This window comes from Cladophialophora psammophila (genome assembly GCF_000585535.1).
Source record: "Cladophialophora psammophila CBS 110553 chromosome Unknown aczJe-supercont1.21, whole genome shotgun sequence".
NCBI classification, from domain to species: domain Eukaryota; kingdom Fungi; phylum Ascomycota; class Eurotiomycetes; order Chaetothyriales; family Herpotrichiellaceae; genus Cladophialophora; species Cladophialophora psammophila.
The window spans coordinates 321,591-347,682 of NW_006912942.1; the positions used below are offsets into that span (position 1 = coordinate 321,591).

Sequence of the window (26,092 nt, forward strand, 5' to 3'; positions counted from 1 at the left end):
TGGTTTGAATTGCAAACTTGGCTGTTCAAACAACGACCTGGATAATATTCTTGCCCTTATTCTTCGTGTAGGTGTGTTGCCTGTCTTTCGTTCTTTTCCGCCACTCATTCGTAGTGTTCCTCATAAACAGAAGGACCAGCTGCCCGACAGGAAGGGCCACACTTGGTTACTTCCAGGGATGAAGTCATGGCGGTCAGTCCAGAATCACTGTTTTCCCGTCACGCGCCCTTCACCGTTCTAGCCTCATCTAGACTGACTCTCTCTTTACAGATCAAATACCTTCTGTTCGATTGCGACAACACCCTCGTGCTTTCTGAGGACATTGCCTTTGACGTCTGCAGCGGCGTAGTCAACGAGATCCTGGAGAAGAAAGGCATTGCCGCGCGGTATTCGCCCGAAGCCCTGATCTCTCAGTTTGTCGGCCTCAACTTTCGAAGCATCATGACCATCTTGCAGCGACAGCTCGGCTTCAGACTTGACCAGGATGAACTGCGGGGCTTCACCAAGATCGAAGAGGACCGTGTCATTGCAAACGTCGAGGCGAAAGTGAAAGCATGCCCCGGCTCACTCGAGATGCTGCAGAAGCTCCATCAACAAGGCAAATACAAGATGGCCGTTGTGTCCTCCTCGTCGCTGCGCCGCATCAATGCGTGCCTTGAGGCGACCGGCCAAGACAAGTTCTTTGATACGGAAAACATCTTCTCGGCCGCCGACTCACTGTCCCTTCCGTCCAGCAAACCGAATCCTTCCGTCTACCTTCACGCCTTGCAGCAACTGAGAGCCAGTCCAGAGGAATGCCTGACGACCGAAGACAGCAAGTCCGGGGTCCTGGCCGCCGTGAATGCAGGAATACCATGTCTGGGATATGTTGGCTCCACGCACACGAGAGGGCAGAAGCACGAGATGTCCAGCCACCTTATGCTTACCGGTTGCAAGGGCATTATGTGGGACTGGATTGAATACGAGAAGATATTAGCTGAGATCGAGGCTATGGGATGAAACCGTTGAAAAGTTGGATCGGTGGGACTTGCCGCTGTTTTAAGAGGTCCAACTACAATATCAGCGTGCGATGAGGACGACATGACAAACAATGGAGCTGGATGATACTGTGCTTCACACAACTCGCCAGAAAACCGCAAATAGACCGACACTTTTTCCACCTGGACGCTCTGGGCACTACCATACAATATTATGAAATGCAATCAATAAGTTGACAAACATCAACTTTGGTCCTTTGATTGAACCCGTACAGACCCTTGACATCCAGCACACAAACACATCCATCGCATATCTGTCTCTATCGGATTTCCTGTCTGTCTCAACTCACGCAGTGTCTTGATCCCCGAAGATGTGATGGTGCCGTTGTTTGTCGGCGTGTTTGTGCTCACAGTCGATCCTGCACATCTGCCTGCGTGATGTCTCAGAACCCAGAACACTTCCCATGATTGAAGACTGACTGACCTCCATGTCACTTTGAAGACTGTATGCCACAACACAAATACCCCTTTTCTGCTCCTTTCTTTTGTTTCTCTTTTTCACCATCCACAGGGATCAAGCGATGACGGTAATCCATGCCTTTTCATCTTGTCGGGGTTGAATGTTCCATTTCCTCCCTTGCGGTGTCTCGGTCCACCATTGCCCAAACCCCCTTCGCTGCCCCTTGCATACCGCCCACCATCCAACCAGATCGCTCGAAAGGACAGAGACCTCCTCCACCTCTCTCGCCCTTCTACGAGCGTCCAAGGAGGCTTCGACATTCCAGATCCCGAAAAAAGGATAGTCAAGTTCCTTTTGGGCGGCGAACTGTTTCTAAAATGGATGGGTTTCCCCGTGCACGGAAGAGATCCTATTCAAGCATCGATGAAATTGAACAGGGTGAGCAGGTTGCGCCAACGGATCTGCTGTCGTCGGCGCCTACGTCAAAGTCCAGTCCTCTACCACAGAGACACGACTCTTCGAGTCTCAGCATGAAGACGCCGATGCCGACGCCAATGCCTCTACATCACCCAACCGCCGGCTTGCTCAGGACTCAGTCGCCCTTGGTGGGACAACATCTATTGTCGATGCCCATTTACTTCCATCGGGCGTCAACAAACCCCCTGGCTCGGATGACTCTCAATGCACCTCTCCCTCACTCTTACGGCTCGTGTGTGAGTCTTGATCCGGCTTCTCTTTCCCCGATCCCAGACCCGGTCGCCGTCGCAGAAATCAAACGCCTGACCCCTGAAGTTCTCAAGCGAGCTGGGTACAAAGATTTTGCTGAAATGGTCGAAGCGTTGATGGCAGACGGGCCCGGCACGACTCCACCCTCACATGAAGTAAAGCCACCAGCGCTGGCATCGGATCAAATCAACGGTGGCATCTCGCGAGGGTACACGGTGGAAATGGCAGGAGCAGAGTTCGACGCCTTCTTGAGTCAGATGACGGAGGAAGATCTCAAGGATACTCCTGTAATAGGGGAGCATGTCGATCCAGAAAGCAGTAAATGAGGGTGGTATAGGAGAAGCTTTAGTACTATGCGTTTCCGGACGTGACGGCCTTCGAACACAGGGTTTAGCCTTGCGACCAGGCGAGCATGGCCGGCCAAGAACCTTTTGAAGTAGCAGTTTCGCTGAATGATTAAAGGACCGATAAGATTCATTGTGACCAATCGCAGCAACTGATCTGATGTTTCGCTCCTCAGACCTTGTAGATTGCTGTTTTTTTTGTTTTTGTTTTTTTGTTTCTGGCTTTCTTTGTTTGGCCTCTCTGGTTGTTTCCCCCTTTTCCTTTTACTGCCTCCCCCCGTTTTTTTCTCAGTTGCTCAGAGAGTCATTGCCGCTTTGTGCCCAAGCCATCGCCATTGACCATGCCATATGGCCTTTGGCACGAAATCATAGCCTATAGACATTAAGATTTTTGAGAATCCCCCTCTTGCGGCATCAGACATCACGGTGCAGTGGAGACCGGAAATAATGCCTCTTTTTGTATGTAGTCTGTCCTCTTGTGCTTAAAAGCCAAGTCCATGATTAAGTCCGTACTCTCGTGACTAGGAACAGGGGTCCGTGATTGTAGACGCTGCATCCGGAGCTCCTGCCAACGATCTCAGGCCAGTGGCATGTCCTCTCCTCTTGTCGGTAACGCGCAAGGCTGTGAAAGTGACGTTAATGCTCTTTTCTCCACAAAGCCCGGGCATGGTCTGGGCACTTTAATGGTATAAATAGGAGCTTGAACCTTTGTCCTCACCTCTTTCATTCTCTCACATGAAGTGTCTGGCCGTGTTGAGTCTTGGCTTTCCGTTCGCCACAGGCATCCTCAGATCAGCGCAGGCACGTGGTTGAATCTCAGGAACAGAAATGTGCGCCTCCTCGCCGAGTCGGCATGGTGATAGATGGCGATTCAGCATAGAACAGAATATAAGCTCAGAGAGCCCGGCAAGGAGGAAATAGACTGTCCCAACCAAAGCGGCGCCATGTCAAGTTCGATATAGGACACTGTAGCGCAGTCATGGTCCATTTGCACCCCCAAATCTCCCTGCCGGACCGCGTTGCGTGTCTCGCTAGCGCGATATTTCACTCACAGTGGTAGGGCAGTTCGCACAATCAAAAGTCTCGACTGAATTTTGAATTTTCAAACCTGCACACCTTACCTTTCATCAACACCTTGTCGATTGTGTCGAGTTTATCTTGTAACACCATCGTTCTTTCATCGCGCCTGTTGTCGCCTTCGTTGGCGCCGTCCGTCAAGCATCTGTCACCGTTCGCACAAGGCTGGATCTCCTTGTTACCGAATATGGCGGCGCCGAGACCTATTCTGCCTATAGCGGCGAATGAGAGCCAGTCTGAGGACCCGCGTGGCGCGAACAGCATTGGGCCAACGCAGATGAGCAGCCAGGCTTCGGCCCTCACGGTGTCCGGTCTGGATGATTTCGACCAGGAGTTTGCTCACTTGAGTGCTCTTCTCCAGGCTGAATTGGTAAGTAATGAAGGCACTTCAGTTCCCTGAGCGTTGTCGTTGACGAGTCTGCAGTATGGCAGCAGCATCCAAGACGACTCCTCTTTGAACGGACTGCTCGGCAGCATCCCTGAGGGCATCAACCAAGACCTCACTGCTGTTGGCAACATCGCTCAAGGTCTCAATACCACTGATAACCTCAACCAGGGGCTCTCCGCCACTGGCTACACCGCTCAAGGCCTCGCGACCACTGAGGATTTCACCCAGGGCTTTGCCGCCACTGAAGACAGTGACCCATCTGCTGACTTCAACGCTTTCTTCGGCTGGGATGGTGCCAGCCTGCCCGCAGCATCAAACGTGACCGACGAGTTGGCCTTGGCCTTCCAAGGTGTCGGCTCTCAATTCAACGACTTCGATCACATACCCGCACAGGACTTCACTGTTCATCCGTGGCAGAATGGCAAGTACATACCTTTGATGATTTATGAGGATCGACTAACAGTCTGAATGCACCAGATCCATCCGTCTTCCCACCTGGTTTCGAGAAGGCGGCAAATGTGGCTTCAAGCACCCCAATCCGCTTCAATGCGTACGCGGTTGAGGGCCTTGAAGGGGAACTGCCTGAACTGCCTGAGACGAACGTGCCGGACCTCGCCTCTATGGCCCGTGATTTCGCTAGGAGTGCAGCAGTCGACCTTCTAACTCTTGGCGCTACTGACCCAGGTGTTAGAGATTCTGAAATCTGCTCTCTGCCACCACCATCTGGATTCGTCTCTTCTCAATCAAACGTGCCAGGTCATACGTACGTCGCTGCCATCAACAACAACATTACTGCTCCGCAAACCGACAACACCATGGCCAGGAAGACTGTCAATCCTCTTTACCCTGACCCCATTTCAGAGAACACTCCAGCTGTCGGGGGAGCCAATCTAGGTCTTGAATCTGGTGAGGGCCTCCTGAATCGTGTTACTCACACCGACGCTGCTCTTGTCCGTACTCCGATGGAGACTGTTCCTGCTACTGTGAGTTCTTCTCTTCCTCGAAAACAGTCTCCTCTCCAACATTCACTGTAATCTCACTCTGTCCATCTCAGCACACGCTAACAGATAACAGCAGGCAAACATGTCCTGCACTGCCGCCGAAGGTCGTACCGATTCTTTCGCGATGGGTGTGGCCCCTGTCAATAATGGTCCTGCTGGCGCTGTCGCAGGAAACGATGGATCCAAGGTCGTCAAGAAACGTGGTCGGAAGCGCAAGACGGATGATGAGAACAACAACACTGGCACTGGGTCCGGCAACGACAAACCAGCTCCGCGCAAGAGAGTCAGAGGCGCCATCAAGAACCGATATTACGGTCCACGAGTTGACACCAGTGAGACAGCCACCACCTCCGCGATCGAACCAATGCAGCTCCAAAAGGGGGGACGCAGCGCCAGCCAGTCCATACCGAACAGCAAGGACCCTAATGCTCCCAAGTGGACTCGCCGAATTCCATCTCTCCTCGACTGCACCGACCCCTTCATCTGTCCCGGTCCGGACAAAAACTGCTTCCACGCCTTCCAGAACACCGGCGGGTACTGGCTCCACGTCGAAAGCGTCCACGGCTTCAAGAGAAACAAGGTCTTAGGCGACCCCGCGTTCGCGGATATCAAGGCAATCTTCGACCCACGTCCGCGGTCCTGGTGGCTCGCCCAGGGACAGGACATCACGTACCAGGGAACTGACCGCAAGCAGATCAACGCTCGCCGTCGCATGGCGCAGGGAATTCGCAGCAACGACCCCAACTACGTCGAGGAGGTGTACGTGAAGACCCCAGCTTCTCGCGTGTCTCAGAATGGCAAGAACAAGACCGCGGCCAAGAGGGCGGCCAAGGAGGCAGCCAAGCAGGCGGCCAAGAAGTAGATTGTGTCGTCATGTGTTGGGAGGTTTTTTCTTCTTTTTCTGAGTACCATGCTTGGAAAGATCGTGGGTGTGCCTCTCTATGAAGTGAGGGTGAGTGTTGTTGGACCTGGGCGGTCTCGGGTGGTTTGAACAAGCGCACGGCATGAGCTTGGCGCCAAGGTGATCCATTAGTCATGAGACAGACTGAACGGATAGCAAGTGAACTTCGCGCATGACTCATGCAAACATATTGATTTCCCGGCCCTTTACCACTAGTGCTACCGTCTATCACTATCAATTGCCGTAGTCGTGATGACCAAGAATCGGCGTGACGTTGGATCCTTTGATTGGATCGCGATGAGTATACAAAGCACGCTGGTCTTCATGCCGTGATTCAGCGACAGCGCTCTTTCTTGCAACTCATTCTGATCCCACGGGCACGCACGGATTCTCTAGACAGTCACGTCGAGGTCGACGCTGAGTTACCTCCAACATCCTCTCCTCAGCCAATATCCCCTTTCACTCGTCAATCCTCCTGCCCTGCTCGTCAAACTTCACCACCTTCCCCGTCAGCAAACTCTCCTGCAACGCCCGCCCGATCTTCATAACCAGGAAGCCGCTCTCCAACGGCACCGGCACCTCCTTGCCCTCGAGCACGGACGTGACAAACTCCTGGGCCTCAGTGGCGAAGGCATCTTCGAACCTCTGCCAGTATTCCGGCTGCACCTCGTGTCGCATTCCTGTTTTGTCCGCGACGACCACGTTGTTCGCCTTGGGGATCACGTTGACCATGACTTTGCCCTGGGTGCCGCTGATATCGGTGCAGACGTCGTGGCCATGGGCCTGGGTGCGCGAGGCGTGAAAGTAAGCAATCTTGCCGCCGTAGAACTCGACAACGCCGACCCCGTTGTCAACGTCGTTGCTCTCGGCGAGCTCCGGGTGGTGCTTCAGTGTGCCCACTGCAAAGCAGGACTTTGGCGCAGGGCTGTCCATGAACCACAGTGCAAGGTCGATGTCGTGGATCGTGCAGTCGACAAAGATGCCGCCGTTTCGTTTCGCGTAAGCGACGAAGAACCCCGTCTCGTCGAGCAGGTCGCACGTGTTGCTGCGGACCAGGTATGCATCACCGATGATGTTGGATTTGACCTTCTGGTATGCATCGCGGTACGATGCGTCGAAGCGCCGCGAGAAACCGGCCATCACTTTTAGGTCGGGGCGAGATTTTGCGGCGGCGATCGCTGCCGAGACCTGTACTGGGTCAAGGAAGAGTCAGTAGTGCATAGGGCGGGACTGGGGCACCGCGGGAATGGACGTACTTCGTTTAGATCCGTGCTCAAGGGCTTCTCACAGAGGACATGCAAACCCTTTTCCACAGCCTTGATCGTCTGGCTGGCGTGAACGTCCGTGCTGGTCGAGATCCAGACGGCTTGCAAGCCTGGATGGTTCAACATATCCTCATAGCTGTCGTACACCTTGATGCCGAAGTCGATGTAATCCTTGTTGGCGCGGGCCCATTCTGTCTCGTGGGGAGCCATACTGCATGCTGCGACCACTCGGGCGCGGGTGACGCGATTGAGCAGCGTTGCGACGTGGCGTTTGCCCTGTTGGCGGGGAGTGTGGTTAGGATGTCACCCTCGCTTTAATGTGTTTAAATAGAAGAAAAAGGCGGGAGTAGAGGGATCGTAGGGAGAAAGTGTGGCAGTCACTCACCATTCGTCCCAAGCCGGCAACTGCAATGTTGAGCATTTTGCCATGAGACTCTACGTATGATCCCATAGCTGCCGGGACAGGCTGTGTTCTTGGGATGAGTTTTGTGCTGAAAATTCTAGCCGAGAGTCAGGCTGAATTGGAAGCTTGTATATTATCCGGGCGCTGCGGGATGTAGTTGTTGGTTGTAGGCAAGTGCAATGGGAAGGCCTTTAAATAAATCTCTTGACAAGCAAAGCACAGACCGAGAAATTCACCTCGATCAGTCGGAGGAGGACCAGCTAGACATTGTAGAGTACGTGTTGATACTTGCTCCATAGGCTTGCCAGATCTGTCTGGCCCTTTCGCTCTGCGGCTTTGACGCGGGGGCCCAGACAGCGCATGAGCTGCTACATGTCGGCCACAAGACGAGTGATTCGGTTCGGCTTCCTCTTTGTTCAGCGTAGCCGACGGGGCCTGGACGAGACCCTGCCGATCAACATTGTTTCTGTCCGGGGCGGCGGGTTTGGTTTGTGCGTAATCTTTCCAGCTCTGAAGGAGTAGAAAGAGGAATTGTTCTCCGACTGGAGGAGGTGGGGATTTTTCTAAGTCAATGCTCGGGATAACGGCAATATTTATACTGGGTGTTTCAGAGAATATCCAGGCGTCTATTTGTATTTGTTCCCTTTAATTATGGTCTATGAAGAATAGATTCTATAGACAAGGCCTGAAGATGCGCCAATGTCATCGCTGCGTAGCCCCGGGCGTGTCAAGATCCTGAAACATGATCTAGCCATGGCGCTCCAAACCTTTTCCGGTCTCCGATCTAACTGAATCCGAAATCCTCGCCCGCTATGCTATATCTCATGAGGAAACTTAAAGTCCATGTGGGCGGCGGGAGCCTCCCACCAACTAGGCCTCTCACGACTTGTCGGGGAAGCCAAAGTCTACGCCAAACGCAGGATAGACAAAGCGAGTGACGCCGTTCTTGGAGATTTCGGCTAGCGAGGCAAGATCACCCTCTGACAGTGAGACAATTTTCTTGTTCTCATCAATGCGAGAAGGTGTGACCGACTTGGCAAGGACGGAACTTCCTCTGGCGATGTGATAACTCAGGAGAATGCAGCCTGGTGTGACTCCTTTCTCCTCGGCCAGCTTGACCACATGTGGATCTTTCATGAGGGGACTCCCCGTGCTGCCAAGAGGGCTGTAGGCAGTAATGAGGATACCTTTTTCTTTGCAGAAGTCGACAATCTCTTGCTGGGGGAGCAGCGGATGGTTCTCGATTTGGTTCGTGGCCGGCACGACCTCCACGTGGGGCAACAGCTCTTCGAGATATCGCTTCGAGTAGTTGGCCACGCCAATGGCCTTTGTCTTTCCGGTCTTGAGCAACTTCTCCATGTCCTTGTACGTGTCGACGTGGGATCGGTCTCTGAGCAGGTCTCTGGACCCATCGGGCAGTTTGGGGAATTTCTCGTCGTTGCCGTTGGGGTTCATGGCAATGGGCCAGTGGATGAGATAGAGGTCCACATAGTCGAGACCCAGCATCTTCAAGCTAATGTCCAGGTTCTGCTCCACCCTTGTATGATATGTGCACCACAGTTTGGTTGTGATGAACAGGTCGCTCCTAGGAATGCCCGCTGCGGCCAGCCCCTCCTTGATCCCCTCGCCCACTTCTTTCTCGTTCCCGTAGACGTACGCGCAGTCGATGTGTCGGTAACCTGACTTGATTGCATATGCAACGGCCGCACGAACTTGGCCTTCGGGGCTCTGCCATGTGCCTGCAGGTGTGTGTTAGTCAGTGTCCGACTCTGATTTGGAAGAGTGGACGAAACATACCCAGCCCCAAGGCGGGCATGGTGGCTCCGGTGTTGAGCTTGAGTGGCACGTCGACCATTGTATCAGGTGAGATGCCGTGTGATATTGTATTGTTGTCCTTGAGCAACTCGCGCATGCGAATTTATTGCAAGTGACCGCGGTGTCTTGGGCGACGAGATGTCCAGTCTCGAGTACGCGGAAGGGGAAAAATATGTGACCGGCGAAAGATTTCCGATCTGGGACGGGCAGCCACCCCGCAATCTCGGTCTAATGCCCAACCGAGCCCGAGCTGCGGAGGGCGTCCCAAGGGAGCATCTATTCTCCGGTCACACTGTGTCTGTTGTCTGTGTCGCATTAAATTGCCTGTCTGATGATCACAGCAAGTCATTCCTAGGTGGCACAACACTGACCTATCCTCATGCGAGTCATGGGTGCGCACGGTGCTGGACGCCGACTCGGGGCCATTTGATGCGAGGCCGTGGCATGGTGGAACCCTCTCTCGAACCCTCCTTGGACCCCTTGCCCCCCTCATGCCCCTCTTATGCCCCTTGCCCACCTTCAGCCTCGCGCCCTTTCCTCCTCGAGCTCAATAAGGAAACTGCGCCCGGACCCACTTGCCTTGAAGGACTCTCGTACAATCCTTCTCGAACTTCTGCTCCTCTTTGTCTTCCTCTACCTATGCTTTGTGTTTCGAGAAAAGAAAAAATAACCCCCCAGGTCTCACTTGGGCTCCGTGTGAACTCCCCTGTGGTGTGGGTGGCGATCAATCAGATCAGCTGTGATTTTGAAAAGACCCTTGTTCCCGCATATGCATTCGAATGTCATTGTCGGTCGCACAACATGACAACCATCCCCGGGGGTTGTCGATAGCCCCCGGCCATGCAATCCCTCTCATGCTGTGTAACTCTCATTGTCGACATATTTACACTTTGTGATATATCATTTTTTCTTGACTTCCTGTTTTCTCTCACCGACTTTGCTGAGCTCTGCTTTGCCTCCCCGTCTTGGTGTGGCCACCGTGAGAGAGACACGGGTGTCAAGAGGTCGCGTTGTTGTGACGGCGAAAAGACAATGACACTTGTTCGTAAACCACGAAGCCAACCTGGTCAGGATATCATCCACCCGAAGAGCTCACCGCGCAAGCATCTCCATCACTCTCATGATCAAAGGAATCAAGTGCTTCGGCCCGCTGTCGACGATCAGGCTAGCGCCTCTTCTAAGCTCCGTCAGCGTTTGGCCTCTCGACTCCATCCTCCAGATCCGGTAACTTTCAGCTTTGAGCAGGCCACCACGTCGCCTCGCCTCGCTTTGGACTTATCGCAACAAACAACCATGTATGTTATGTCCCTTTGTGTGGAGCCAGGGTCCTCTCAATTTTTATCTCAATGTCTGAATTAATTGCTTGCTGGGTCATTGGACAACAATTCAGGTGTTTGTCTGTATATTCACTCTGTTTGCTCGCCACTACATCCAACAGGATCACAAGTCTATATTAACCTCTAGCCCTGCTTCCGAACACCGTCTTTCTTCACAGTCACACCTTTTTTCGTCAATCGTTCGAGTGACAGATTTCAGCTACCACTAGACTATCGCTGGAGACATCGCCAATCGAGGATATATAAATACTACCGCCGTCGGAAGTCACCGTCCGTACTCTCCAACTTTCCGCCTTCATCACTTGCAGTCCCTTCTAGCAAAGGAAGAGCTGTGACACCATTACATACACAGCGCTCTGTGCTACAATTCAAAATGTCTACCATCCTGCTCGAGCAGGCCTCTCATCCGTCATCCTTCCGCAACGACCGAGACGGTCTCGCTTTTGAAGCTCTTTGCGACGAGATCGAACGTGCCGACATCGTGGCAGACCAAGCTCTCCAAAATCAGCAACTTCCAGCAGACGAGGACGAGGGCTCCAAATTTGACGCGGACAAAGACAAGACCCAGTTCCGTCAATACGAAACTGCCAGTGACCGGGTTAAGAACTTCTATCTCGAGCAACACACCAAGCAGACAGTCGCCTACAATCTCAAGGCTCGACATAACTTCCACTCCAAAACTCGCGCCGAGATGTCGATCTGGGAAGCTATGGAGCGTCTCAACACCCTCATCGACGAGTCTGATCCAGACACCGAACTTGGACAGATTGAGCATCTCCTCCAATCTGCTGAAGCCATGCGCCGTGACGGACGACCTCGCTGGATGCAACTCACTGGTCTGATCCACGACTTGGGCAAGCTCTTGTTCTTCTTTGACGCTCAAGGTCAATGGGACGTCGTTGGCGATACCTTCCCTGTCGGCTGCGCTTTCGACAATCGCATCATTTATGGCAACGAGTCCTTCGCCGCCAATGCAGACTTCGACAATCCGATCTACAGTACCAGGGAAGGCATTTACTCACCCGGCTGCGGCCTTGACAACGTCATGCTTTCGTGGGGTCACGATGAATACCTCTATCACGTCGTCAAAGATCAGTCAACACTCCCCGATGAGGCTTTGGCGATGATCCGCTATCACAGTTTCTACCCGTGGCATCAACAAGGCGCATATAGAGAGTTCATGAATGAGAAAGACTACGAAATGCTCAAGGGTGTCAAGAAATTCAACCCTTACGATCTCTACAGCAAGAGCGATGAACGACCAAATGTAGAGAAGTTGAAGGTATGTCATCATACCCGTCGAATTTGTTGTCCCAAGTTCTGACATGTCATCGCAGCCATACTACTTGGAGCTGATCGATGAATTCTTTCCAAAGAAGGTCATTAAGTGGTAACCTTTCGAGGCTGCCACATCTTCCTTCCTTTGGTTGAATCACGAGCGAAACTCTTTTGTAAGGCGGGGTGTCTTGACATGGCCGTCTCTTTCCCTGCTTCCCTTAGCGAAGTCGTGGTGGATTCTCTTCTTAATTTTGCTTTGCATCAAATAAAGCCATAGAAATAGTCGACTTGAGCATTGCTGGAGGTTGAGACTGCTTCCCTAGTTTCTTCAATATGGATACAATCATTCGAAAATCGGCGGTGATTGACGCAGCAATAGCTACATTGCCATAGTTCACGATACTAGAGCTCAGCGCGGCATCAAACGGAGTTTTGGTTGGCGGTTGTTGTCCTGCAATCGCGTCCACTGTAGATTTTATCGTAATGGGGATCTCTTCATTGTCCAATTCGGAGGGTGTGCATACTATTTGAATTGCCGACGGTGGCGTGGGGGACTGTGACCAGGACAGAATGCAGTAGACAGACTTCACCGACTCTCTAGGGGGACGAAGGCGGGACCGATCGGCAGCACCGACACCGATGAAGCATGCGTAAGATTCACCTTCGAGGACAGAGCCTGCACTAACGGAAAAGACCTTGCATACAGATAGAAGACCCTGCGTCGGTGAGTGGCACCTTGTCGACAAGCACTCGAAACCTCGTATTATACGAACTTTGCGGCAGATTATTTAAAGACATGACTTCATCCGCTCATCTGCCATGCGATGATCTGCGCAATTTCGACGCATGGGAGTTTCTTCCGGCTTCCATCAAAGTGATTGTCCGTCTGGCAAACCACGGGGTTGCTGCAATCGATGCTGCAGCTGCACCGAGCGGTAAGTCTTTGTTACACAGCATATGTAGGGCCATAACACCATGTCACCGGTCGTGTCACTGGTTTCAAAGTGACGTTGCACCGCAGTAAGCATCACACATTCGCCAAAATATTTTCGGCCTTTGACAGCCCTTCCTTTGCGGGGGTCTCATAGCAGAGCGAGCGCGCGAGTTTCGACGTGCGTCAGGCGCTGTGTGCCCCCGATCTGCCCCTGCTCGACTCGACGGCGCACTACAGCTCGACGGTTCAAGGAGGGTTCGGTTCATACAACGGTCGAGATGGGCTTGAGAGACTGCTTCGAACTGAGTGGTTGAGATATGGAGGCCGTTCCAGGTGGCGCAACCTCAGCAGAGTCCTCGGTTTCTCACTCCGACACGCCTCCCTCCCTTGTCATTGACCGGGGTCCTTTTTGCAGGCAATCGAAGTCCGAGGAGGCTTTGGTTATCCAGAACAGGTAATTTTTCTCCAAGTGATCTTTTTCGAAAGATCTTTTGGGTGATGTGAATATTCAATAATGATGCCAGCTTCAGGATCGCAGATACCGGATGAAAGGGAGTCAGTGCGCTTCAATGTTGAAAGGGATCGAACAACTGAATTCATTCACCCGGTCACGCCATGTCTTGGAGAGGTGAGGCTGTACCCGTCTTGAACTGTCAGCTTTCATGAAGCTACTCTTTAGGGACCTTTGAGCAAGAGTCTTTTAGCATGATTCAGTGTAGTCCGACATGGGCAAGGTAGATCAAAGTCCTCCCTCGACATGTACCCCGAGCTTGGATAGCCTCATTCAAAAATGCCAACCAGTCATCACCGGAAGGCTCTAGTTTCAAATCGTCCTATTCAGCAGTCGACTCCAATCGAATACCAACAATGGTTCTCCCCCCGGAAAAAAACATGCGGCCTCTTCTTCGTATGGACCTGCAGTCAAGTCGGCAGGAAGGGTGTAGTCGGGTGAAGTGCTTAGGAGTGAAAGACACACTATTATTCAGCATTTTGGAACGTCGTCGCTACATTGGTGTCTTTGTTCATTATGTGAGGGGACCAACCTCCCCAACTACTTAGAGCGCTTCACTCGTGGTCGTGGTGAGAAGTGCCCCGATAGCCAGAACTGGATCGATAGCCCGGGAATTCAAACCTCACGCCCCCAAGAAGATGCCACATTATCATCCAATGGCGCTTGACTCGAGCACACTGCCAACAGGAATAAAAGAGTCCATCGGTGCGGGTGGAGAAGATATGTCCGTAACGACATTACCCGAAGAAAAGCCACGGCAACAGAGGAAAAGGCAAAAAGAAAAGAATGAGAAAAGGAAAGCTAGTGCCAGTGAAAGAGATATTCCAATTCAAGCATAAGTGAAGATCACACCCGCAGAACGGACAACCAGCACCATCACCCCTAGAGACGTAACGCAAAGCCAAAACTTTGTTAGTGTTGTTGCTGATATCGAGGAGGTCGCTATCTTGCATTACGGGCAAGCAGTGGCAAGTCAATCGGGGTATTGTCCACAGCTGTTTGAAAAGCTGCTCGATCCACAGGTTGAGAGATTGTTGGATGTGCGGCGGAGAGAGGAGCTGGTGGATATGGCTGCAGTCGAGGCTGGACCCATAAAAGTTGATCTCGTGCAGAATGATGCCCTTGAAGACCGGAATGGTGAGAATGGTCCACAAAGACATCAATTGGACCTCATCCGGCCAAAATTCCAGGGGCTTCGGAGCGTGGATATTGCGCCTGATCAATCCAGACGTCTGAAGCGTGCCCTAGAGCCATCTATCTGCTTTTGCGCGTCTCGACAGACTTTCCTTCTTTTGAACAGCTCCGGCTCGAGGCGCCCAAGGGACATAAGAGGTAGACGAAAATACCACCAAATTTCAACCGACAATCCCTTGCCTCTTCAATCAACCACCAAGCAACTAATCAGGATACCTGCCACCTGTTGCGTGCGCAGCTTGCGGATTGTTCATGTTCATTGGGTCTCATGGGTTGGCACTCCCAGGCTGTCCTGCTCGCACTCCAAGAGGGTTCTTTGAAAAATGCAGCCGGATGCCGCCCTTGACACTGTTGTGGAGCCGCACTCCATACAACTCATTTAAAGCCTTGGTGGCAAGCGATATGTCTTCAAATTCCACAAAGCACATCGGTCCGTTCTGCTTGGTGCGGAAATACAGCCTTTTATCTCCTCGTTGTTTGGAAAACATGGCTTTGAGTTCATCTTCCGACGTGTCAGTGGGAAGATTGCCCACGTACAGCGTGTTGCACGGCGCGTTTTGGTCAGCAGGATTGACTGGTGGGTAGATGTGTGAGATATATGGTTGCAGAAACCCAGAATATAGTCCGTCTCGTCGATACCGAACGAAATGCGCATGAGTTCGAGCCTGTTCCACAGATCGTAGAGAGTCGTAGCTGTTATAAAGTCCATTGCTCATGTTAGTGTTCAGTGAAAGAGCCGAAAATGCATCCGTGTTTGGGGGTTCGCGTACTCTCGGTGTACGCTGGCTGCGGAGGAGCTTTTCAAGTATCCAAGTGGCTCCTTCATTTTATCATCATTTCCGCTATCTTCATCAATCACTTTCCCCCCTCTCACACGAAACCGATCCGTCGCTGCTTTAGTCTCTGGAGACTGCGGCGAGACCGACCACACGATTTTGCGGCTAAACATAGGATCCATTGTGTTAGGCCATGGCACGGAGGCCGTCGTGGGGCTGCACAACACGTCGACAATCATTCTCACCTGGCCAGCCGGGACAGGTTTTCCATTGAGCATTGCCTGCGCTTCAAAAGCGTCGGTCATGGAAGCAAACCGAGCGATGGCAGTGGTAAATCTAGTGTCTTCTTCATACGCGTTAGGAATGATCTCAGTGTCTTGAAGTCCCCTTGCGAAGAGGAGCATCGTCCGCACTGTCTCAGGAGTGGTGTTCTGCGGAAGATGTTGCAGCAAGATTGCTGGGAGAGCAACTATGGTCTCTTCGGCACTCGACATCCGTTGATCAGACGTTGTGGCTTCCATGCCCACTGAATCAGCGTCGATCTTCAACCGACTTGGTAGATCTATTGGTGGCATTTGTGAAGTACTGAGTTCTGTTCTGTATGGTATCTCTTCCGGATGAGAGCGTGACAACACCGCCGGATCTGGGCTTGGTGATAGAATAAAGGGTGTCATTGCCTTGATCACGTCATGATAATCCGCCACAACGACACTGTCGGCCTGGAGAACTTGCTGGATCTGTGACAGGATTGATTCGAGCGGGATGAGATAGATCTCTTCGTCATCTCTAGCACAGATCACTCCTGTCAGTTCGGCTTTACTAGAGACTACCCAAGTGCCGCAGTCCCCCTGGCCCAAACCTAAAGCTCGCATCAGTAGAAAATCAAGAAGTCGCCTCGGGAACGCTTACTATAACCTTCTGTAGTCCTCATTGTGTATGCTTCTATAAAGTTCGTACTTGGTGGTAGCAGAAGGAAGGATGGGGTGAGGTTGACCGTAGCCAGGAAAGATTCGCGTGCTCCAATCATTAAGGAAGCTTGCAAGATTCGACAAGATGGACGGGGTTCTTGCAGAGTGGTGAAAGAGCAGACTTCCCCAGGGAGTGATCCATCCTTCAACGGGGAACAAAGATTTGGCCACAAATGCCCAAAATCATTCAATTCCACGAGCGCCCAATCTAAGTTCTCCGATCGTTGAAGCTGCTGGTGAACGAATCTGTCATAGTGGACGAGATGACCAAAGGGTTTCCAATCATCGGGTCTCGAGCCCGGTAGATTATTCGAAGCCTCAGGGACCTCGAGTTGGGCCAAACGTGAACCATTCGATATTGGGGAGAGCAGATCAACATTCTGCGGTGAGCGACTCTTCAACACAGACTGAACATCGCGTTCCAAATAGATATCACGGTCGGGGATCGAAATTATGCCACTTGGCTCTTCGTCACCATCGCTCGAATCCGTGGAATCGACGACCTGATCGGGTTCAGACTGCGAAGTTCTCCCATCATTATCCCCGCCAGTAACAATGTGGGCGACAGTCAGTCCATAGAACTGTGAGTGGTGGTTCGTTTTGATCTCGATCACGCCTCCAAGTCTGGCGGCTGATATACGTTCTTGGTTATAGCATCGAATCCTCGCTCCGCAGAGGGTTTCAGTGATCGCCTTTGAGTCAATTTCGATATCTATACCATCTGTATTCCCATCACTGAAGCGGGCTGGAGGGCGCTCTTTAACCACCAAGTCAAACCGAGGAATCATTTCATCATCGATGGGCCTGATTTGCTCTTTGTTGACCTTCTTGGAGAGAAGTTTGCGAACCTTCTTTACCATCGGCTTGTCGCAGGAGATCACGATATAGGGTTGCGCCGACTCTTCGTCCCGTCCGTAAACTTTTAATTTAGCGCTACATGGCCGACATGGCGGATCTGGATTATTTGCAAGGCCCATTAACTGTGGACTTAGTATTTGCCACAAGTCGAGAAAGCGATAGTGCTCTGCCTTGGTTGGCTCCCGCTCAATGGTAGGCGCTGTGAATGGCTTCTTCGGCCTAAATAGACTGGAGACCGCAGAAGACTTTCAACTAGGCTCAGCCGACGCGGGGTCTGAGCAACCTCCCGATCCTGTGCTGTAGCCTGAGTCTCGATTGAATAGCGAGGTCGACTTTCCCAGATCTTGCTGGCCCTGATGGGATATTTGGTGGGGAAGTTGGCAGTCGATTGAGTTTTGTTTAGGTGCTGGACGACCTTTGTGTGAGTCCGAGAACAAAGTCATTGTTTCTACAACAGACATGGCCATCGTGGGATAAAGTCACCAGGCGGATTGAAGAAAAAAAGACGACTTTGAGAATGTCGAAGAAGATCTTTCAGGATGATTCCTGCCACCGAGCCCGCAAGGCTGAGATTTTCAGTCGCACCGAGGGCACCATGCCGACATCTGCACAGCCCCGCTCAGCGTGGCGCAGTGGGATCCTGCCACTGCCACTGGGACTGCCAATCAGTATTGAAAAGGTAGCCTGGCTAGGCAGCGCACGTTCAGGCGGGATTGTCGCATGGTCGCCCTTAAGAATTGTAGGCAGCGAAGGACACTATAAAGGTTTGCGGCAGGACGTGCCAGTCGGAGACTGTATCACGTTTGGAGCCTGCTCTTAACGCTTGAGAATGCCGAAGCCAGCTTCAATTGCCAGTTTGGCATTGGACCGTGATGCCCAACTCATTGAAGCGCTATGGGAATGGTCGGCCTGTGTGGAATGTCAAGGGAAATCTAAATGTGTCTAGGGAGTGTGTCCAGTGGATCAATTGAGGCGGTTGCGGTAATTCCTGCGATACGTTCACTCTCTCGTCGATGACCATGGACTTGAAGCGAGCCAGGGACATCCTACCGCGACTCCGACGAGCTACGATGAGTTGTTCAAACTCATCCGAGAGTTGAAGTCCAAGTCGAATGCGACGAAGGATCAGATAGCCTCTGTATTTTTCAGCCAGCTGCACTCTCCGACGAAACAGTCTGCCGGGAAAACATTGAGGCTTGCATTGAGGCTCTTGTTGATGGTAGATTGTTCGACTGGTCCCATCAATGCCCTTGACGAGCTCGAGGCTGGCGACCTCCAGCCGCCTTGGCAGGGCGATGTAACACTGGAAGATTTCCTCTCCTCCCGGTTTCCTCTAGGAGACAATCCGATCTTCTCAGACGACAACATTGAAGGCGTAAACCAATCGTGCAAAGATTTGAGGGCGAGAAACCTACAAGGGACGGCACATTTGAGATTTCGACCCACGGACGACATGAGCCGCCATCTATACTTGGACCGGAAGACATACACCATCGAAATATTCCACCATACATCCTTCTTGAAAGAGTATCTTATTATGTCCAAGCCTGGGGCGCTGGGAAATGGAAATAGGTATGTTTCTATTCTCTGGACTTATGCTTCTAATTTCCGTCGACTACCCAGATCGAGCTCCTCAGCTAGCAAGCCAATCGCCTCAATCAAGGTTGAGAAGCTAATACCGGGATCGTAGATGTGTTATGCCTCGCCAGTTGGCCCTGGAGGTTCTCGACACGATTCAGAAGGTCTTATTCCCCTTCTCAGACAGCAAATCGATGCGAATCCTCAAACGACTCGTCACCAAGTCAGGTTTCGACCCCGACTGCCTCCGTTTCGAATCCTAAATCCTCCGAACTGAAGACGAGAAGGGTTTATGCTTCCAATACTTCGGCGAGCGCCTTGCGCTGCTGCTAGACGAAGTTGAGAATCTCCGTCCGCATGGCGTCGTAGAGAGATGGGTTGATCGAAAGAGCGGCGCTCGCTACGTCATGCTCGCAACACTAATTGGTGTCATCTTCGCCATCTTGTTGGAGCTGACAGCTCTAGCGTTGTCCGCTCACCAGACGTGGATTGCATATCAAGCGTGGAAGCATCTGGTGACGCCCTCATAGCCAGAAAGTGCATTCGGCTTTTCGGACGTACCGCGAAGCTGGTGAAGCCCCCATACAGCAGCACAGTCATATGACTGGCATTCAAGGAATCTAACTTGGGTTGTTCACAAGATATCATTGTCAGTCCTGTACAAATTACTCGTTTTATTAACCCACTCGCTGAACGACGTTGACTAGAAGACAAAAATTTTGTTTGACCTGCAAAACATCCTCTTGCATATATTCTACCTTGGCCAGTTGCGTAATCGCTAGATGATCCCGGAAAGAGTCTCTGAGATCTAGTTGCCATACATTTAATATCATGATTGGAGGTTTCTAAGCGCGGTCAACAGAAGAGTTGGAGGCAATCGGAAAACGCCCTTACTCTTGAACACACCGTCGCCTAGATTCTTTCAGAGATGTATTGTACCACGCCACTGTATGTACCGTCGGGCGAACTAACCACTGCATCGCCCGGCATAGTGGTCAGGGTGAGGATAGCTAAATGCGAGGTTGAGAGATGTCCGCGGTAGAGAGCGCTTGTTGGCGAAACAGTGCCAAGCGATGGAGTGGTGCCAATGACACCAAGTTGGCGGCTATTGGCGGCTATTGGCGGCTAAATACTTCGAAGTGATACAAGTGTCCTGAACTGGCGAGGACAACAAACACCTCGCAGCCTTTGCTTTCTCAAGACCTCGCCCAGAAGGCATGATTGAGCAGACAAGGTACTAGAGATGGTCAAATCGACGCAAATAGCACGGCTGGATGGTTCGTGGTGTTTTTCTACCTTCCATTCAACAGCGCAGGAAATTGGCTGACCGGTCCGCCTCCTCTATAGGCCTCATGCTTGCGGCCTCGGTCGACGACGAACAGGTATGCATGGTTTCATGCCTCTACAAGACTCCGATTGTAGCTTTTGCTTACTGCCGGAGTGACAGGTCGAGACAGAGCTCGCCGAGGTCAAGTCGCAGGCAAAGATGATATTCCGCAGGCTGAATCGCAACTCGGAGCAACAGGCAAGCATTGAATCGGGCCAATACACGTTGCAGTAAGCTGGCAATTCTCTGCACAGGAAGCCTGCTCACTCGTGACCCAGCTACATCATAAAGGACTCTGTCTGCTTCCTCTGCATCTGCGACCGATCCTACCCCCGGAAACTCGCCTTCACCTACCTCTCCGATCTGGCGCAAGAGTTCACCACCATCTATCCCTCACAGCAATACCTCTCCGCCACATTACGGCCCTACGCGTTCGTCGAGTTTGACACGTTCATTCAACGGACCAAAAAGACATACCAGGACAGTCGGGCCAGCGCGAACCTGGACAAGCTGAACGACGAGCTGAAGGACGTGACGAAAGTCATGACCAAGAACATCGAGGATCTGCTGTACCGGGGCGACAGTCTGGAAAGAATGGGCGAGATGTCCGGCCGATTGAGAGAAGACAGCAGGAAATACAGGAAAGCCGCCGTAAGAATAAATTGGGAGTTGATGCTGAAACAGGTACGTTGCAAGGTTTGCGGTTGAGGATTTTCGATCCTGACATCGACGCCAGTATGGACCCTTCGCTGGCCTCGGCCTGATAATCCTCATTTTCATTATCTGGAGATTCTGGTAACCGGAGCCTCCCTGACGAACTCTGGTTGGTTTGTATGGATAAGCGAGCATATGGTACCCTTTGGGACCTTTACGTTGAGGCGGAGGACTACTCCTGCTGCGATTTGGACTGCCTGTTCTAAGGCAGCTGCCGTACCTGCTTAGATCTCGTCCTCTTCCTCGTCAAAGTCATCCTCAACACCCATGTCGTACAAGATCCGCCCACCCTCACCCGCCCCGCCACCCGCCTTCTGAGCATCGAAATACGGCAGCACTACGCCTTCTCGGTCCAGGCGTTGCCGCTCCGTCAAGTTCAGGTTGAAGGTTATGTCCGAAAGCTCTTCCGACGTTTCTTCCTCTCCCGATCTGCGGAACAACGGGTGATCATCGAGTAGGGTGACGATCTCCTGAAATGGCTGGCCCTCCCCCTTCTTCGTGGCGTTCCGACACGCAGGTAAGAAGAACCACTCTCTGACTCCTCTACCACTTCTCCTGCGGTGCTCCAATTCCAACACAATCCCGCGTTCCTCCTGTTTCAATTTCGCTAAGGACTTCGGCTTGAGCCCTATTACCACGCCATCTACTTCTTCCGAGAGGCCAAAGGACGGTGCGGCGAGGGATTTCGAACGGGCAGACTTTTCGGCGAGGAGAATCGGGAGGGAATGTATCGTTATGATGGTGGTGGCGAGGTATGACAAGAGTGAGAGTGGTGAAGGCGAATAGGAGTTTAACAGCGCAGCAGATGGTAGTGCCGATGGAGTTGGTGACGGCAGGGGGACGTCTGTGTGATAAACCGCGACTAGTGAGATTTGTGGACCTTGATCCTGCTCCGTGCCTTTTATCTGCAGCGCCGGTGGCTGGAGAAGGGAGGAAAGGAACGCGGTCAGGTTGAGATTCGATGATGGCTGTATGGAGAGGGATGCCAGTGTCGTTAGGGAATCAATCATGATCAAGAACCCTGCGCGTTCGCCCTGAGATTAGTATCACGGACCATGTATAACGGACATAGTACATCGGCCTCCACGAAAGCCGGGAGAACCAAGATATGAGAAAGAAGGACGAAGGAAGACGTAACGTACTCTTCCCGCCGCTCTGCCGAAGAATCTCACCCACCTCCTTCGCAATTCTCTCTCCCACCCCTTCGCCCTTCCTTCCCCTTCTCTCCGGCCCTCCCATCCCTCCACCTCCACCCCCATCCCCACCGCCACAGAACGCGTAACAAGGCACGAAATAGTCCACACCGTCAGGTTTCGCGAACGTCTCGAATCCCAAAAACACGACCACGACGCTCGCGCTCGCGCTTGCGCTCCCCCGTCTCGAGGAGGAAGAGGAGATTAGCCGTGCCCGTCCCCCCGCCCGCCGGAGGTACTCACGCGTCAGCAGAGGTCGCGCGGGCTGCTCGAGCGTGTCGAGCAGGAGCGTGAAGGGCGAGGTAGGCTGTATGTGGGGGGGTTGCGCGAGAGAGAGGAGCTTGGAGATCAGGAGGAGGTTGTGGGTGCGGCGGTGCGGGAGGGTTACGGCGGGGGACATGGCTTTCACTTCGTTTGTCTTCTTTTTTTGGTCTTCGGTTCTTTTTGGTTTTGCCCTCTCTCCTGATCTACTTTGGCTTCTGCTTCTGGACCTTTGGGTGGACCTTTTCTTGAATTGTGGCAAAAAAAGGATGAGCGGGTTGAGGGGAGAGAAGAAGGGGGATGATGGATGGGTATATCAGAAGAGGAATTATGAGGGGGTTTCAGCCTGATCGAGAAACAAGGATGTCTTAATTTGGCTCGCTCGTGTCGCTCCAATCCCGCCAACCAATTTTTGAAGATATTCTCAGGCGAGCAACGACATCACAAACCTTACTGCTGCCGTCTTTGAAATGTCTTGCTCACTCAATGATTGATTGATTTGACGTCGACGAGGAGGACTCGTAGAATCGGTCTAAAAATTTCCAGAACAAAAAATGTTCCTTGCTGCTTAGTAAGAGGGTGCTTGGCGCCATGATGTGCGGATCTGTCGAACCATATTGGCCATACCAAAGCTAGGCGTTGCGCAGCCTTGTCTATCCGCATCCATGGACATTTTTGTTCGCGTCAATCGACGTGTATCAAGACATGGTGTTGGGCTACTCGGCGAGCCCGGGTACCTCCAAGTCAGAGCAGCATGACCGGATGTCCACAAGCAGCAGTTTCCGGGCCCAGGTCTTCAGGTCAATCGAGCACGACAGTATCCGTAACCAGAGCCGAGAATGGCTTCGTCAATGCACTGCACGTTTGTTGCATGGAGCCGAAGCATTATCCAATGCACCAGCGCTGTTCCCGCCCGCCATTGACCCAGCTAGCATTGGCGACTTGGAACTTGCCATGCGCGACGTTTTGCTTCATCCTCTTCACACTCGGACCGAATTCATACTTTGAACACCATAGCAAGACATGGTAGTTTGCATGAATCACATCAGACTCCTCTCTTCCCTCTGTGACCGCTTGGTCCGCGTCGTCTTCTGCACCTTCCTGTTCGAGGAGGATCACACGCTCGTGCTGTTCACCACCGTACCTTTCCTGAACCACCAGGAACAGTTGGGTATTCGGCCTGGCAAACGGCGTAAAGCTCCAGTCAAGAGGGTCGACGTTGAGAGCATACATGGTGTCGTTGGAACTGTCGCAGTCGAGCTTCAGATAAAAAATGCAGGTGCCCTTCTCTTCTGGGGATGAGCATTCCCTGGTGCCGCCTTGGTCGATGACGTATCTTCTGGAGAAGTCAGGCCTCGTCTCGAGTCGCCAGCCTCGGTAAGAGATCAAAAGTCCACGTCCCGGCTTCAACGAGGCAGGGTGTCTCTGGTCGTACACAATCATTGTGTCTCCCCCGCTGTCCAGATCTGCCGGAGCCCAGCGCATTCCCCGTTCGGGAAATCGTTCGCCTTCGCAGAAAACCATACTGGAAGGCAAGTGTGGAATGGCTGCGAGCAGCACTTTAAGTTTCTGTCTTGAGAGGCGGCTAACTTCACTCTCGGTCGCACTAGAATCAACACTCGTACGTTGAATAGCCGCCAGCGTGTCAGAGTCGACGTCGTTGATTAACCCAATCACCAGGCATCGGTCTGTACTGAAGGTCGTGGATCTTCGCCCAGCCTCGTTCCACGAGAACATGAACCGAAATTGCGCCCCGCAAGCACCGCGCATTCTTTGCAGCACGCCGAGACAATTATCCCACACAGAAGCGCACTCCACTAGGCCCAAGGCGTCAAAGACATGCCCTTTCCTTGCCGCATTTCCTCGGGCCGGCGATTTGGCGAGCGCTATGAGATCATTAAAGCGTTTTGAAAGAACCTGCAGGTCAACCAACCCCGCGGCAGTCTGTACCTTGACATTTTCAGCGACGGCGCCCTCATGCATGGTCCACAGGCGATGTAACCAGCTAGACAACGTCAATCGCATCCCAAATTCCTGCAGACTCGGTTCCCTGTCGATCGGCTCGAGCCCCGAGTCTACAATTAGGACCACCGCCGCACTCCGATAGATCTCCGACATGCGTAGGATCGCCTTAGTTCGGAGCCTGTACATGAGATCGTCATCTCCTGGGCCTCGAGGGACGCAGAAGATGTCAAACCAGAAAGGCATGATTCCTGCGAGCTTACCGTGTGGCGGAGGGTCCGTGTCGACACGACACCCTTGCGCGTACCTCTGCAGCTGGAGCCACTGACAACGTAAGAGCGCATTGCCTTCTAGGTTTCCACGCCCGTCGGCCCAGACGTGTGAGAAGGCAACAAAATGGTGGCCGTTTTGAACAGCGTCTAGCACTTCGAATTCTAACCCCCCTTGATCCCCATCCGCGGACAGCGAAGCGAGGCCCAAGCGGACAACAGGAATGCCGCCATCCTCAACGATATCGAGCATGTCGCGCCACGCCCGCTCGGGCAGAAGTTCCGAACAGTGACATCCCTCTGTCTCGTGCTTTCTCTCGTAGGTCGTCGGGTCTAGGGTATCGGCATCGCATCGCGTCTCCGTGCAGGCGTCGTGCCTATATTTTCTTTTACTCTCGTTCAGAGGCTTAAGAGTCAACGCGATGCAAGAACCTAGAATCCCCAAATCGGTCTGAAACCTGTAAACGTCAAGCTTGCAGAAGCCGCGAGCTGTAAGATGATCTTTCAGTTCCGGAGGGATGTACCAGAATGCCGGTCGCGGATAATCATGACTGTCTTCACTACCGAGACCCAGGCGGAGATACAGCGTCCGCGCGGCGTGATGGAGGCTATACCCCAGCACTGCAATGGCGAGTTCCAGACTGTTGGGGAGGATTTCTCTGCCGTGTTTACGCCAGAAGTTCATTTTGCGAGTCCTCGCGGCCACGGCAGGATGATCTCGCACCCGGCTTGATTCCCCGGGAACAGGGGTGGTCCGAAGATACTCGGTGCTGAATGCTTGAATGCGGTCCGACATTGCCCTTACCTTGATTTTGACCCACAATACGCATTTGACACCGTTTGCGATGCATTCCCTGGCTTGCTCGGCAGGCATCTCTTCCAAGCGCTCTTCCCATGCATCAACCTCGTCGCGGAGGCGGTCAGTGTTTAAGACCTGCCGTCCTCTATCGTCAGCTTTGAAAAAAGAGTCGACGGCCACTGGGCGAAGCAGACATTCGTGCAGCATGCCAAAGTAAAACCACGACTGAATGAGTGAAGCGTAGACGGAGAAGTCCTTGCATTCATCGGTATGAAGAGAACTGGTCTGAGCTCCACCGTCCGCACGATCGGAAGAGCTCGCTTGCGTGTGAAGTTGAGATGTCGTCGGTCCTCGGGTGATCAATACATCGACACTTCCACCAATCAACCCTTGCGATATACATGTGGAACTGAATCCCCGACGCTGTGGGAAGGCCCAGAAGCCTTGATCGTCATAGGGGATGGCGTGGGTCAGGTTCTCAATCACAAGAAGCTCGTTGAGGAGAGTTCTGTCGTCGAAGACCGAGGGTATATGCTCCATCCGGACCACTTTTCGGTCACAAAATTTATCGCCTGGGGTAGATTTTCCGTTTCCCGGGGAATCCAACAAACCAGGTACTCTCTCATAGACGCAAAATGGTTCTCCAGGATCAGTCGCAAAGACCAAGAGCGGTATGTTCAAACTAGGCTGCACGAAACAAGCAGCCGTGACTCCTTTCTTTGTTTTTCGTGTTTTACGAACAGAAACGACGGGCTCGACTGTGCATGCGTTGATAA

General features: G+C 52.5%; 11 protein-coding genes across 11 annotated transcripts; 6 read left to right on the forward strand and 5 right to left on the reverse strand.

Annotated features, from left to right (window-relative positions):
* Positions 1 to 186: 186 nt before the first annotated feature.
* A1O5_10748 (uncharacterized protein) lies at positions 187 to 999 on the forward strand (the record flags this gene model as incomplete). Its single annotated transcript, XM_007751323.1, has 1 exon — positions 187 to 999. One exon carries the CDS (start codon positions 187 to 189, stop codon positions 997 to 999), a length of 813 nt encoding a protein of 270 aa, XP_007749513.1.
* Positions 1,000 to 1,814: 815 nt separating this feature from the next.
* A1O5_10749 (uncharacterized protein) lies at positions 1,815 to 2,489 on the forward strand (the record flags this gene model as incomplete). Its single annotated transcript, XM_007751324.1, has 1 exon — positions 1,815 to 2,489. One exon carries the CDS (start codon positions 1,815 to 1,817, stop codon positions 2,487 to 2,489), a length of 675 nt encoding a protein of 224 aa, XP_007749514.1.
* A 1,282-nt stretch (positions 2,490 to 3,771) lies between these two features.
* On the forward strand, positions 3,772 to 5,835 carry A1O5_10750 (uncharacterized protein; the record flags this gene model as incomplete). The annotated part of the gene is made up of 4 exons (XM_007751325.1): positions 3,772 to 3,954; positions 4,009 to 4,397; positions 4,436 to 4,955; positions 5,050 to 5,835. The coding sequence occupies 4 exons, from the start codon at positions 3,772 to 3,774 to the stop codon at positions 5,833 to 5,835; spliced, it is 1,878 nt and encodes a 625-aa protein (XP_007749515.1).
* Positions 5,836 to 6,333: 498 nt separating this feature from the next.
* A1O5_10751 (myo-inositol 2-dehydrogenase) lies at positions 6,334 to 7,560 on the reverse strand (the record flags this gene model as incomplete). The annotated part of the gene is made up of 3 exons (XM_007751326.1): positions 6,334 to 7,062; positions 7,131 to 7,415; positions 7,525 to 7,560. The coding sequence occupies 3 exons, from the start codon at positions 7,558 to 7,560 to the stop codon at positions 6,334 to 6,336; spliced, it is 1,050 nt and encodes a 349-aa protein (XP_007749516.1).
* Positions 7,561 to 8,421: 861 nt separating this feature from the next.
* On the reverse strand, positions 8,422 to 9,397 carry A1O5_10752 (alcohol dehydrogenase; the record flags this gene model as incomplete). Its single annotated transcript, XM_007751327.1, has 2 exons — positions 8,422 to 9,281; positions 9,340 to 9,397. 2 exons carry the CDS (start codon positions 9,395 to 9,397, stop codon positions 8,422 to 8,424), a joined length of 918 nt encoding a protein of 305 aa, XP_007749517.1.
* A 1,670-nt stretch (positions 9,398 to 11,067) lies between these two features.
* Positions 11,068 to 12,088, forward strand: A1O5_10753 (inositol oxygenase; the record flags this gene model as incomplete). Its single annotated transcript, XM_007751328.1, has 2 exons — positions 11,068 to 11,976; positions 12,032 to 12,088. The coding sequence occupies 2 exons, from the start codon at positions 11,068 to 11,070 to the stop codon at positions 12,086 to 12,088; spliced, it is 966 nt and encodes a 321-aa protein (XP_007749518.1).
* Positions 12,089 to 14,877: 2,789 nt separating this feature from the next.
* On the reverse strand, positions 14,878 to 17,215 carry A1O5_10754 (uncharacterized protein; the record flags this gene model as incomplete). The annotated part of the gene is made up of 3 exons (XM_007751329.1): positions 14,878 to 15,322; positions 15,382 to 16,246; positions 16,297 to 17,215. 3 exons carry the CDS (start codon positions 17,213 to 17,215, stop codon positions 14,878 to 14,880), a joined length of 2,229 nt encoding a protein of 742 aa, XP_007749519.1.
* Positions 17,216 to 18,042: 827 nt separating this feature from the next.
* Positions 18,043 to 19,321, forward strand: A1O5_10755 (uncharacterized protein; the record flags this gene model as incomplete). The annotated part of the gene is made up of 4 exons (XM_007751330.1): positions 18,043 to 18,124; positions 18,245 to 18,785; positions 18,904 to 19,019; positions 19,071 to 19,321. The coding sequence occupies 4 exons, from the start codon at positions 18,043 to 18,045 to the stop codon at positions 19,319 to 19,321; spliced, it is 990 nt and encodes a 329-aa protein (XP_007749520.1).
* An 822-nt stretch (positions 19,322 to 20,143) lies between these two features.
* On the forward strand, positions 20,144 to 20,917 carry A1O5_10756 (vesicle transporter SEC22; the record flags this gene model as incomplete). Its single annotated transcript, XM_007751331.1, has 4 exons — positions 20,144 to 20,173; positions 20,239 to 20,348; positions 20,397 to 20,802; positions 20,855 to 20,917. 4 exons carry the CDS (start codon positions 20,144 to 20,146, stop codon positions 20,915 to 20,917), a joined length of 609 nt encoding a protein of 202 aa, XP_007749521.1.
* A 139-nt stretch (positions 20,918 to 21,056) lies between these two features.
* Positions 21,057 to 22,425, reverse strand: A1O5_10757 (uncharacterized protein; the record flags this gene model as incomplete). Its single annotated transcript, XM_007751332.1, has 2 exons — positions 21,057 to 21,853; positions 21,975 to 22,425. 2 exons carry the CDS (start codon positions 22,423 to 22,425, stop codon positions 21,057 to 21,059), a joined length of 1,248 nt encoding a protein of 415 aa, XP_007749522.1.
* A 746-nt stretch (positions 22,426 to 23,171) lies between these two features.
* Positions 23,172 to 25,856, reverse strand: A1O5_10758 (uncharacterized protein; the record flags this gene model as incomplete). Its single annotated transcript, XM_007751333.1, has 1 exon — positions 23,172 to 25,856. One exon carries the CDS (start codon positions 25,854 to 25,856, stop codon positions 23,172 to 23,174), a length of 2,685 nt encoding a protein of 894 aa, XP_007749523.1.
* Positions 25,857 to 26,092: the final 236 nt, after the last annotated feature.